General features: G+C 43.1%; 1 protein-coding gene across 5 annotated transcripts in view; it reads right to left on the minus strand.

The window, feature by feature from the left end:
* The window catches only part of CNOT6L (CCR4-NOT transcription complex subunit 6 like), a 40,108-nt gene extending 26,388 nt beyond the window's left edge, over window positions 1-13,720 (minus strand). The window contains exons 1-2 of one of the 5 annotated variants that reach the window (XM_083458794.1): window positions 11,126-11,525; window positions 7,634-7,676 (exon numbers count right to left, since the gene is read on the minus strand). In XM_083458794.1, coding sequence (XP_083314920.1) covers window positions 7,634-7,676; window positions 11,126-11,204 — 122 coding nt within the window. In that variant the 5' untranslated portion in view covers window positions 11,205-11,525. Of the gene's footprint in view, window positions 1-7,593; window positions 7,677-10,931; window positions 11,534-13,393 lie in introns of those variants that run through there. The other 4 variants (XM_083458798.1, XM_083458796.1, XM_083458795.1 and 1 more) reach the window with 4 other exon arrangements.
* Window positions 13,721-14,349: the final 629 nt, after the last annotated feature.

The raw sequence follows: 14,349 nt of genomic DNA on the forward strand, positions 1-14,349 counted from the left end.
TTAAGCAGAGGCTTGACAACCATATGTCAGGAGTGCTCTGATGGTGTTTCCTGCTTGGCAGGGGGTTGGACTCGATGGCCCTTGTGGTCTCTTCCAACTCTATGATTCTATGATTCAAATAAATAGAAACTTCAGTACAGGGCTCAAGTTTGCTAGCAATTGCTCTCTTCCTTCACCCCCCCCCCCCGCCTGCAGTCAGCACAACTATTAACATAAATCTTGCAAATAAGTTATTAACCCGGTGCGTCTCACATGCTATGCAAGTTATGTGTAAAGAAAGAAAGAAAAAAGAGCAATTCACAAAATTTACTCAAAGATGAACTTTGAAAATGGCTATATACTTGCCCAGAGGAGAACCACAATCAATACTGGAATATATTTAGCAACTCTTGATATACTGTTTTCCTCAAATAGACTCAAGCTGGCAGAGTACAGGGGTGCGCTTAATACCTGGGGAAAATAACCTGTGATATCAGAGCCTTAATTGGCGCAGCTTGTCTATTTAAAATGTGTGCTAGCCAAAACCTGAGGCAAGGATAAGGTGTATCAGCTGAAATCTGGCCCTGGGTCTTACCAGCACTCCATTCTACCACTTAATTTTTTAGTCTTAATTTACCCTTCAAAAGGGCAAATTTGTTACATTTCCACAACAAAAAGATGCAAAAGAAGTCTCACACAAAGTGGAACATTCTACTGGGTGGGGAATGCCTCTTGTGCTGATTATTGAATCTCCAGAATTTAGCCACACTTTGCATTTACAAATAGACCAAACAACAAGAAAAGTAAAATCCCAGCGCTCCAAAAAAGAAAAAAAAAGAAAGACAAGAACTTGTCAGGTTACATTTCCAATAGTGGGAACTGATAATTCTGCACCTCCATCATCATCTAAAGCAGGGGTGGCTAACTTTTTTGTCCAGAGGGCCACTTTTGCCCTTGGCTAAATCTCTGGGAACTGCATGCCAGCAGTGGGTACAGCTAAAAATTGTTGTGGGTATCTCACACTGCATGTGTGGACCCACACAGGCATACAGCCTCCTACTGAATGGTCAATCTGATGATTGGGGAGGGGGGCAATATGAGGCTACTGGGCTCTGCCCACTACAGCACTGTGTCATTTTAGGTAGAATCTTGGAGTGGTGATAGGGGGGAGAGAAAATATCACTTAGCAGGCCAACTCCGACCCTTGGTTAGCTGCAACAACTTCAAATAAAAGAATTACCAATAATGCTTTACCATAATTTGCCTATTCTTGATAACAACATAAATCAGGCATTGATTAATCAAACATGCAGAGTCCTGTATGGTAGCCATTTAGATGTCTCCAGTGTCTTTTGGCTGGAGATGGGAGGAAGGGGGACAAAGAGACACTCAAACATGCATTTTTCTCTGGGAACACCAACTTTTCCCCGAGGTCATCCCTATTTCTAGGCTCTGAAAGGGCTGTCAGGGGTTGGCTTATCAAACTGAAATTCAGAGAGGCCTCCAAATCTATTTGGAATGACTGCAAACCCACTATTAGTTGAGGTCTGATCAAGAGCTGTAAGGAAAGAGGTCACATAGATGGCAACCAGCTGGTCTATAAATCAAGACCTTAGTCAACAACAGGTTGCATCACCTGATGTCTTCAGTTTCAAAGACACAAATACTTCTGTAAATTTAATTCCAGGACACATAGTTGTGCAACATTGAAATACAAACAAGCTGCACACTTCAATTGTAGCAGGACACAACAAAGATAGTGAAAATGCAGACAACCATTTTAATATGTTATGAAATTAGACCTTCAAATATTTCTACCATTTTTGCTTCAATAAAACATGTGCAGTTTTACAACCCCTCACATTAAATTGCCAAACAATTTGCTTGTTTGTTTATCAGATCCCTTTATTTTACAGTTTCAATTTACAGTTCTATTTTCTCATCTAACTTAAAAGCAAATGTGAGACACTGAATCCACATAGCTGAAGAGACTGAGCAGCTCTTCCATTTGTTTTTTGTTTACTCAGATTTCTATAGAATGAAGGCAGCCTTGAAACCCAAGTACTTGCTCCAAGAAATGAAGCATTGTATATGCAAGCAAGTCTTCATTCACTAATTTGCTCTAGTGAAAGTCTGCAAAGCAAGAGGTTTGGCTTCCCTTTTTTAAACAAAACTATGTATAGGCAGAGAAACAAGCTAAACTTTATTCAACTGTAAAGCAGTTGCGAAGGCACTTGAGGCAGTATCATCATGTGATAGAAATTCTCACACAAGTGTGTAATAATTCATACCGCACAGTCATAAATCCACTAGAGAACTTGGATCAGATCCAGCAAGCCTGCCTATTAACAGGTTTTAACTTGCTTTACAAACTACCGGTATTTACATGGAACTGCTGTCTCTATCTACAAGCTGCTGAACATCTAAGCTACGTTGAGAGAGGAGCACTGCACATGTATACAGGTGAAACTTGAAAAATTAGCATATCATGGGAAAGTTCATTTATTTCAGTAATTCAACTTAAAGGGTGAAACTAATATATGAGATAGACTCACAACATGCAAAGCGAGATATGTCAAGCCTTTATTTGTTATAATTATGATGATTATGGTGTACAGCTGATGAAAACCCCAAATTAACAATATCAGAAAATTAGAATATTAAATGAAATCAGCAAAACAAGGATTGCAAATAGAGCAATACTGGACCTCTGAGAAGTAGAAGCATGCATATGTACTAAGTACTTGTTTTGGGCCCCTTTTGCATCAATTACTGCCTCAGTGCGGTGTGGCATGGATGCTATCAGCCTGTGGCAACTGCTGAAATGTTATGGAAGACCAGGATGCTTCAACAGCAGCCTTCAGCTCTTCTGCATTGCTCGGTCTCATGTCTCTCATCTTTCTCTTGGCAATGACCCATAGATTCTCTATGGGGTTCAGGTCAGGCGAGTTTGCTGGCCAATCAAGCACAGTAATTCCATGGGCACTGAACCAGGTTTTGGTACTTTTGGCAGAGTGGGCAGGTGCCAGGTCCTGCTGGAAAATGAAGTCAGCATCCCCATAAAACTCGTTTGTGGAAGGAAGCATGAAGTGCTCCAAAATCTCCTGGTTGACGGCTGCGTTGACCCTGGACTTAATGAAGCACAGTGGACCAACACCAGCTGATGACATGGCTCCCCAAATCAACACAGACTGTGGAAACTTCACTCTGGACTTCAAGCATCTGGCATTGTGTCCTTCCCCATTCTTTCTCCAGACTCTGGGTCCTTGGTTTCCAAATGAGATGCAAAAGTTGCTCTCATCAGAAAAGAGGACTTGGGACCACTGAGCAACAGACCAGTTCTTTTTTTCTTTTGCCCAGGTAAGACACTTCTGATGTTGTTTCTTGTTCAGGAGCGGCTTGACAAGAGGAATACAACATTTGAAGCCCATCTCCAGGATCCGTCTGTGTGTGGTGGCTCTTGATGCACTAACTCCAGCCTCAGTCCACTCCTTGTGAAAGTCCCCAAAACATTTGAATGGTCTTTTCCTGACAATCCTCTCCAGGCTGCGGTCATCCCTGCTGCTTGTGCACCTTTTTCTTCCACACTTTCCCCTTCTGCATAACTTTCCATTAATGTGCTTCGATTCAGCACTTTGGGAATATCCAACTTCTTCTGCAATTACCTTTTGAGGCTTTCCCTCCTTATGGAGGGTCTCAATGACGGCTTTCTGCACAACTGTCAGGTCAGCAGCCTTCCCCATGATTGTGCTTCCTACTGAACCAGACTGAGAGACCATTTAAAGGCTCAGGAATCCATTGCAGGTGTTATGGATTGAATAGCTACTGCACCTTTTCACAATATTCTAATTTTCTGAGATTGTTAATTTGGGGTTTTCATCAGCTGTACACCATAATATAACAATTATAACAAAGAAAGGCTTGACATATCTCGCTTTGCATGTCATGAGTCTATCTCATATATTAGTTTCACCTTTTAAGTTGAATTACTGAAACAAATGAACTTTTCCAAGATATTCTAATTTTTCAAGTTTCACCTGTATTGGGAGGCCCCCTACTAAAAAAAAAAAGCTTAACAACTTTGGGGAGCCCCCCTAAAAAAACACCTAAATTTGGGGGCATTGGGCGGATCTTTGCACCATGGCGCCGCATATGCTAAAGACGGCCCTGAGAATGGTCATACAAGAATGGGCCTTTTCTGCAGTGGCTCCCTGCTTGTGGAATGTTCTCCCCCCAGGGAAGCTCACCTGACACCTTCACCTTTAGGCACCAGGCAAAAATATTCTTCTTCAACCAGGCTGATTAATAATCTATGTTCTTTTAAGTGTGGTGTGTGTTTTTTGGCGGGAGAATTATAGGTTTGCTTTGTTTTTATCATGTATTTAGTGTTTTTATTTTACATTTTTATGCTGTGAACCGCCCTGAGATTTCTCAATGAAGGGCAGCATACAAATTTAACAAACAAACAAACAAACAAACAAACAAACAAACAAACACAGTGGTTCTAGTCTAAGGGATTAATAACTTCATCAGCTATCTTACATTACAGCAATTATCTATAAATGCTGAGAAATATTTATAGTGGTAAACAAAGAAAACTAACACTAATAAATTGCTATGCTGATTAATACATAATAATATCTGTTTGACTTTATCTTAACAGAAAATGATTTCTTAGCCAAAAGGCTGAGAATATATTTTATATGCTTACACACTTTTTAAAAAAGTTCATCGGATCATTCCAAGTTTTATTAAAAACACTGAACTTAGTTCAACCAACTACCAAGTCCTAGCTTTGAAGCATTAAGCATGAAGAGACACGGACTACCAGTCCAAAGTGTCAGCGGTCAAAAACCAGTCTAACAGAAATCCCATTTGAATGTACTAGAGAAGGTATTTCTTACTCCTCAGTAGTACACTGCAGTGACCCACTAACTCTGTGGAGGGTGTTTCTAGTTTTGACATTTTTTATTCAATTGTTCTCACTTTCTTTACCAAAAACTTGGTACTTACAAATGGCCTGACACGGAATAGTTCTGCCTGGAAAATTACAAAACCTAAAAAATGCAACAACTACTTTCCCCAGAAGTATTAATTCTAAACAGCACAGATGTTATGTTTTCTACAAAGCAAACACTCTGTTCAGTTCTTTTTGGGAAGCATTTGCAAACTGGTGGTTAGACTAAAGAGCTGGAAACCTGGTGCATTCTATTATGGATAGATACACAACACGGCTTATGAGCTCCCAATCCCTAAGAAAATCGACTAATACATTTACACTGGAAGGAGTTAACAAAATGTAACACCCATGACAGCCTTCAAAGCTCTCTCACATCTTATAAGCATCATTTCTAATTAGCCCTCAAACTTATGCCTCTACTAAAGTGCCAAAAGCAGATGTTTTCCTTTTCAGTAGCTTAATATTGCTGCATAATTATGCTATGTTAAATGGGCAGTGATGAGATTTCCATTTTTATAGTAAGACTGTGCCATTAAACACACTTTTGCATGAGTATCAATTGGGGCGCGCACATGTTATTCCACTAGTAAAGCATAGCTCATACCATTTGTTGGACTGGTGAACGTTTGGCCTTCTTATTTTGCATTACATTATTTGTCAAGGAAGGACACTAACTGCCAAATCCTATTCACAACCAAGCTTAGCTTGTGGGGCTTTATGTTTATCTGAATTACACCCGATCAATCACGTCCTCTGGTGAAGTACTTTGCATGCCACTGAACTTGTTCAGACTTAAGAAGGAACTGAAGCTTTGCTTCCAAATGAGGTTACTATTAAACGTGTACTAGCTTTGCTTAAAGGTCTTAACCTTGTACAACACAGAAAAGGCAAACAAAACAATTCTTGGAATACAGCTCTCTCGGGGGAAAACGCTGAGGAAAGGGTGTATTGGGAAATCAAGCCATGCAGTGAGAGATTAAAAATTCAAACCATTGCAATATATTAAATGTGACCATTATAAACCTTGCCTTTGCTTAATTTTATCTGTAGACCATACCCACAATTATCACTGCATAACCAGCTGCAGGTAAATAAAATCCAGCATTGTACTTCCAATACTGTATCCTGTTCTCCCATTTTGTTTCAATATCCAACAAGTATTTCATTAAAAGATGTCATTTTTTTTAATCACCATGAAATAATAGTGAAACCACAGGATTGTGACTATCCTGGTAAGTGTAACCTAAAAGTTCGTACCAAGTTTATGAATTCAGACACTCAGGTATCGATAAAAGCCTTAAGAATACAAGGCGGTTAACACGATATCTAAGAAGGTTTCTGTGCCAATAAGCTATTTGCTAGGAAGATTATATTTTCCCCCCATTGTGGCAACAGTGAAGGGAGAATCTATACATCAGTCTATACATAAGGCACAGAAGTTTCTGTTTCTGGCCTATGAGTAAGATGTGGATGGATTAATCCAGACAACTTGGTCACTCATCAGAAAAATACTGTGAACCCTTATTTTTCCTGATGCTGTGACCGTCTACATAATACATTCAAACTCTATTTTCTTCCTTATAAGAGAAGCAAAAATGCTATACAAAACTAGACTAAGAAGGTGCAACCGCTGAACACCCTGTTCATGCATCCTTGCCTAGCTAGAGCAAGGGTAGCCAATGTAGCACCCTCTAAATACTGTTGGACTACAATTCCCATAATCCCTGACCTTTGGCTATGCCAGCTGAGGCTGATGGCAGTTGGGAGTGCAACAACACCTGGATGTCAGAGCGTTGGCCACCCCAGAGCTAGGACAAGCTAATATCTATGAACAAAAGATGATGGTGAAATTGCTTGAAAATAGGAGTTGGAAGGTCGAGCACCAGAGGTTTTTTAAGAAATCCAACACGTTCAAATAAGGAGCTATTTTGTGTGTTTTTATATATCCATAGTGCATTTCAAACAAAGTTAGCTGAATGTGCTAGATGCCAGTCTGCAGCTGGTATACAGCCTGAATGTGAGTAATGCCTGTTCTGTGAAAAAGGATAGGTTCCTCAGAAGCACCTGTTGCATATGAATATGCTCACTATGCCGGAGACCCACTCACTTGAGATCAGCAAACACTGAATACACAAAGGACACCATTATCATTGTCAGAGTTGATTTTAGCTTGCCTGAAGTTAATGTGCCTAATCAATGTAGAGGATTGCCAAAAGTTTAAATGCTAACACAGGAATTTTAGGCCAAGCTGCCTGCATTATTTAATTTTTTAAAAAATAGTTCCACGTGTCAAGTCTTATTACAGTAAAAAGGTTGACATGCTGTAACTTATTTACATCTGGTGGGCAGGGTAGAAGTGGAGCAAATGGTGAAATCAGATCAAGCAGTATCCATTCTTTAATCAGCTTCACTTCCTATTAGTCAGTAACTAGGCACAATGCTGACTGAAGTGACTAGGCTTGGTAATATGTTTAAATAGGATACAGGTTCTTCAGTTAAAGTTATTTTTCCAGGTCATTCTGTACATTTAGCAGTGTCCGTTGCATTAATTCTTGTTTGCACAGATTATTTCACCATGGTTATGGAAAACAGCAAACCCACCAAGTTTGTAGTGGAACAAGAGTCAGAGCAACAATATTAAATTCTAAGCTCACGGCTAGTTTTGAGTGTTTTTCTCTTGGTGTTTTTCCTCACTTTAAAGACAAGGCCAATCCAATGTTTCTTCCAATAATTAGCTCTAGAGAAAATCAGATAAACAAAGGGAATTCAGTCCACTTACATGAAAGTTTGTCTACCATATACTAAACCTGATCTCATTCTGACAAACTTTTTACAAAGGTATGTTTAGCAACCATACTATTTACTGAAATCCAAGGGTCTATTCAGAAGCATAAAGATAGCTATGTAATTAAAGGAAGGCGCTCAAACTCACAATTTTGCCATGCTGAAACAAATCTTTCCACTCAACATTGGAAACTTATTAACTTTCGTAACTTTAGTGTTCATTACACCTTGTAGAACACCATAAACAAAAGACAGATCTCTTCCCATTGGAGCTTCATTCTAAATTTCATTTCCAACTTCTTCTGAAATCACTGTGTGCCTTAAAGCTGTTTCCAGTATTTTATGGACAGTCAGAATACACTAGTTAACACTTTAAAAGCATATATTGGTTTTGTCATGCTTTTCACATGCTACGTATTTGTCTGTACCTGTCAAATATGCTAGGTAATTTTACATAATAAGCTATCGGTACAAAACTGTGCATGACAAATAGGTTAGTCTAACAGGACATAAATTAATAAAATGTGAAAATAAACCTGTCTTAAAGTACAGACACTAAAATAAAAACTCCTGAGACTACCAAGATCCATTTATAAAAACTCTACAGGTCTATGATAAACCTAGAATTAAAACACAACTACATTGCCAAATATCCTAGATAAGGCCTATCAGTGGTGGCTTTCTCATGTGTTACATACCCAGATTCAGCAGGCCTGACAGCACTAGTCCACATGGGGACTGCAACTTCAGGTCCTTTGCCTGAGCCCTACTAGTCCAAATAGTATATTGGGGAAGAGGGGGATTAGTGGAGTTTTCCACCTCACCCTGATCTTGAAAATATCGTGAAATATGACACCTTGATTGGGCAGCATTGCTACTTGTACATGTTCCAAAGAAAAGTGGAAGAGAGCAACAGTTCTGAAGTAGTAAGGAAGCTGCAAATCAAATATTAACATTTAGAGTGACTACTACGTTTTGAAAGTTCTCACATTAAGAGTGTATGCAGACTGAAAAGGAGTAGCCAGGGTTTTCTGTCCTGTAGAATGAGCCTGGCTTCCCCTCTCCTTCGCACTGCTTTAGACAGACATATGCATCAGCAAACCAAATGTTCATTCAGGGGCCATGCCTTCTACATGTCTACATTTTTTAAGCTCTGTGTGTATGCTTATTCAATTTAATTAACGTGGGGAGATTTTAAAACATTATTTTCAAGACAGCAGAAACACTAACCTTGCAAAGGCGGGGAACAAAACACAGAAGTTTCAGCACACCAAGTACATACATCAGGACGTGCCCCAAGATATATCCACGTGCATACAGCCCCTCCTTACTCACACCATTTTACACTGCAATCCTATCCAAGTCTAATCAGAAGTAAGTCCCACTGGGGTTCAGTGGGATTACACCAGGTAAATGGATGTAGGATTGAGCCCAGACTTGATGTGTAAATTCACAGTGTTCTTGCTGTTAGGGAACAGTCCATATAAACTGCCCAGATTTCCTCTGAACACATGCACTTCTTAAAGAGCACAGTTGTCAAATCCCCCTGATTTCCTTATTCCAGAGCATCTTACAACACAGTATTACATGCTAATAGAAAACATAATGGACACCAGCTGCCTATATCTCACATTTCCACCATTCCTCCAAGGATCTCAGGTTGGTATGCAGGCAGAGGGAGATGTTATGATCCCATTTTACAACAACACTAAGTGAAGTGCAATTGGCAGGAAGCTTTATGGTTATGAAGTGACTCAAATCCAGCTCTCCTTGCTTGGTCCAGCTCCAACACCCTAACAATTAAATCTACACTGGATCAGGTTGTGTTTCAATCTAGAACACATACAACATATTTATTTGGGCCCCTTCACATATTAAGGGATTTTTAAGTGGTCACCCAAAGATGGAAATTATGTGACAGACAAGAATTGAAAATACACATGTCAGAAAGCTGCATTCAGCCTATAATTCTGTTGAGCATGATTTATGGCCATGTTACATGGAAAATTGTCCTAGCAGGCCCACTCCAATATAAAATCACATCGCAATCCCCACTCACAATCTAATAGTTATCCTCAGAATATCACCAACATATTTAGAACTGAAGAGCTGGAAGGGACCAAGAGAGTCATTTAGTCCAGCCCCCTGCAATGAAGGAATCTTTTGCCCGACGTGGGGCAATAACCCACAACCTGAGTTTAAGAGTCTCATGCTCTACAGACTGAGCCACATATTTATTTCGAAGCCTTTCTATCCCTCCTCTCCAGCCAGAGAAGGCTTACAACAGTGAAGTCACCCAAGGACAAACATGAGCTAAACCCTTACATTCATAAGTTTATAGTATTGGAAGCAGGCAGCTTCCAAGTCGGGGTTTGGTTTGTGTGCAACCAAACCCCGTGTGTGTGTGTGTGTGTGCTCAGTGCCCTGCAATTTCAGGCGCAGTTAATCGTTTCAGGAGTGCCTGTGAGCGAGGAGAGATTAGGAACCAAAACTGCCACGTTAAAATGCAGCAAGCGGTTGCAACACATGGAATCGTAGGAGTTGTGGAAGGGACCCTGAGGATCATCTAGTCCAACCCCCTACAATGCAGAAATATATTGTTTTAACACTCGATTCAGAGCTGCCCAGAGTGGCGGGGGAAACTCTGCCAGATGGGCTGGGTATAAATAAATTATTATTATTATTATTATTATTATTATTATTATTATTATTATTATTATTATTATTGCAGCCCTCTAGTAGGAACCTGCTACCTTGGTGCTCACAACACCGCTTTCTAACCAAACTGAGCTATCCAGGGAAGCATGTGTGTACACACACACACCCAAACACGCACTTAAAAGCACAACTGCCTGGGTCGGCCACGCTGGCCACCCCTCCTCCTCGAAGCACGACGCTCCCGTCACTTTCCGTGCAACCGCCACGGACACAACCCGGCAGCCTTTCGCCACCATGCCGTGACCACAACCCACTTGGGAGCGAAGTCCCGTGGATTCCTGCGCCACCGGCTCCGGCCAGGGTCCGACCCGCGCGCGGGTTCACACGCTCCTCCGTCTCCCCGCTTCCACTTCCACGCGTCCCGACCGTCTCCGCCACACGGCCAGACACAACCCCCCCCCAATCCCCGCGTGTCAGGAAGGGCAGGCTCTCCGTCCCCGGGGGGGGGGTCGCCTGAGGGGGCGCCGGGGCCTCTCGCGCGGCTCCTCACCTCCACCGGGCCGAGGCCGCGGGGAAGAAGCGGCCATTTCCACCACAGGCCGCCTCGGAAACAAACAAGGCCTCGCTCTGGGTCGCCGCCGCCGCCGCCTCAGTTCCCCCCACCCGTCAGCCACCCGAGCCGGGCGGTGGGTCTGTCGGTGGGCGGGACGCGCGCGGCCTTGTCTCCCCCCTCGGGCGGCTCACCTGCATCCAGCAGCCTGGGCGTCTGTCGAGGGGGCTGAGGCGGCTGCTCAGGCGGCGGGGCTGAGGGCAGCAAAGACATGCAGGAGGCGGCGGCCGGGCCGGGCCGAGCCGAGCGCGGAGGAGTCGCGGGCCTGGCACTGAGGAGGGGGAGAGAGAGAGGCGCGCCCGGGTGTCTCTCCTAGAGGAATACAGACGTGCGCGCGTGTCTGTGGGGGGAAAGAAAGCGCGGGCAGGCGGCGCCGCCGCCGCTGACAGGACGGTATGGACTGCGTGTGGGGAAGCGGGCAGTCCCAGGCCGCCTCTTCTCTCCACCCTCCCCCCTTCAATAAGAGGGATTAATAACGGAGGAGGGGCCTGGATGACACGGCGAGGAGGGACGGACTCAGCCGCCGCCGCTTCTTCTTCCCGCCTCTTTCTTCTTCGGCTAAGGCGTCCCGACGAGCCCCACTCGCGCGCGACCCAGATTCGAGGCTTTTCGCCCGCGACACGCGCGTAACCCCCGCGCAGGGGCGCTTCCACACGCGCGGGGTTTGTTTGCGGGTGCGTCGCGCGGGCGTGTGGCTGCCCAGTGCGGAAGACGATGCCGGAACGCAGCTCTCTTATTTCCCTCCCCGCCTTTTCCAGGAGTTTCATTTGTTTTCACTTGTTGGATTTCTATACAGTACTGTCCTCCCTCGAAGGAGCACGAGGTGGTTTACAATATAAGAACACAAGAATATAAGAACCACCTTTGGTGGTGGTGTTGGGGCTTAGGCTGAATGCCTTGGCTCCCTTCTACTTCTAATTCAATTCAGATTTATCCTTGCCAGAAGTTCCATTTACTGCATTTCATTTGTTGGATTTCTAAACTGCCCACTCTGAGGAGCACAGAGTGGATTACAATATAAGAACACAAAAATACTGCTATGTGGGGTTTTTTTGGGGGGGCAGGGTGTTGGCTGCAGTGGCGTAGCGTGGGTTGTCAGCACCCGGGGCAAGGCAAGTAATTTGAACCCCCTAACCTGTGGATTTGCGCCCCCTAACCCTAACCCCCAGATGTTGCGCCCGGTGCGGTCGGCCCCCCCCCTGCACCCCCACGCTACGCCACTGGTTGGCTGTATGCCTTGGCTTCTAATTTTTTGGAATAGCCAAGCTAGCTTTCTGCTGAGGTGATGGGCTGCTAAGGAATCAAAGGAAAGGGCTCTGAGTTTGGAGTGATGTGAGCCAGAAGCAAAGCAGCAAGCTGGGAACTGAGAAAGTCAAGAGTGATGTTTGATTTCTGTTTGAATCCAAGGCCGCGGTTATGGGGGAAGCAAGGTTTCCCCCCCAGTTTCACTCACACTGCACGAGTTTCTAATCCGCACAAGGAACAGTTGTTGCTACCCTATTCAATCTGCCGCCCTGAGCATCTGCTCCTTTAGCTCATAAAAATATCTCTGCCACACATATAGTTTTTACAAAGGAGGCAGCTCACACATTTAGCTGCAGGTCAGCGAGCGAGGTAAGCAATGTATATGTTATGTGATCTGGCCTTAAGGCATAAGTATCAGGTTTCCTTAAAGGTATTGCCTTTGTGAACTGGAAGCCCAAATTATGTTCAGAGACTGGTTGCGAACAATTCAGTCAAAGGTAAGATATCTTTTTTAAAACATCCCCGGCCACCCCCAATTCTCACGGCCTGGCAACCCTTAAATCACTGATTTGACTAATACCTATGATATGTTACAGTTCTGCATACACATTCAATTGTTCACCATTTTGCAACAGAAGAAGAACTACAGTGTTTTATTTTCTATACTTGCATTAGAAATGGATGTGTTCACAGCATAGTGGACCACACAAACACATTAGTGCTTTGGAAGGACCATTCTGACATTAGCATAATTCAGTGCTGTTAAACTGGAGATCCAATCAACACTGGTCCAAATCTTGACCAATGCACCAATGTTCATTGGATTCCAGTCAAATTCACTTTTGCTTAGTAGCAACCCAGAAGAACAAGGAGCAAAGCTTACACTGACAAGTTTGCAAATAACACACACACACCTTGGCTCCTGAGTGTAACATAAATTCATTACTCCATTTATGGATATACAAAGCTTAATGGAAATGACATGAAATCCTTAGCGTAGGCAAAGCAAGGCAGGTAAGAGCAGGGAAGGAAATCACAGAGTTGGAAGGAACCACGAGGGTCATGAAGTCAATACAATGCAGGATTTTTTTGCCCAAAACCCTGAGACTGAGAGTCTCATATTCTACCAAAGGACATCTCCAAGCATCCACACTCACCTTTTGGCCTGTGGTTTCCAGGTACAGGTCCGCTCTACAGCTGTGTGTCAGAGAGCTCTCTCTTTCACTCTGGAGCCTTCCCCTCAATGCCTAGCACCTAAAAAAAAAAAAAAAAAGGAGGCTGGACCTTTCTATCAAAACTTTCCGTCAATTTTACTGTTCATAAAACATGGACTGTGAATTATCACCATCCATCTGGGAGGTGGAGAAATGAGCAGCTGGGAACTCTGCTGTATCAAGGACCTTTAACGCACTTCCGGGGTTAGTTTACCAAAACATGTGAAGCTCTCTCCCTGTTGTTTAGGCGACAAGGCTCCTTTCCCGTCACTAATGAGAATGCCAAGGTCTCTGTAAGCCTTTATTGAAAGCAGTAGTTGTGATAATACAAACCTTTGAAATGCAGACCAGAAGGTTCTTGAAATCTAGGGGGGTGTTTTTTACATCCCTCCTCTGTCTCTCATACTGTGCGCCCACTAAAAGCACAATTACTTGTTGAAATTAATCTGCACTAATCCCTGGCCATCTCTGAAATGCTCAATTTCTCCAACCTTCCTTAATCTCATTTTCAAACCATGGTGGAATTATTGAGGGCTCAGACTCTCTCTGGTTACAGATCTTGTGGAGAAGGCGAAATAAAGTTTTTCGGGACAATGGATTATAAAAGTGTGATTTACTTTTTCTGTGAATATCATATAAAGAAAGGCTTCAAGGCTTTTTTCCCTTGGTGTCCTCATGCAGACAGATAATTAACAGTGGAATCCAAGATGATCTGTTTAGGAATATCCCTCCTTTTGTAGGTTTCCCATTCACTTGCTCTGTCCGAACCCCATAACTGTTCCTACCATCGAGTCCAATGACACAGTAGCCATTCTGAAGAGAAAGTGCAAATTTTCATTTTTTTAATGGCAGAAGATTCAAGGTCAGCCTCTAATCCTACTTTTTGTTCCTATGGGCCT

The sequence above is a fragment of the Podarcis liolepis genome (assembly GCF_965112155.1).
Source record: "Podarcis liolepis genome assembly, chromosome: 9".
In the NCBI taxonomy this organism is placed as follows: Eukaryota; Metazoa; Chordata; class Lepidosauria; order Squamata; family Lacertidae; genus Podarcis; species Podarcis liolepis.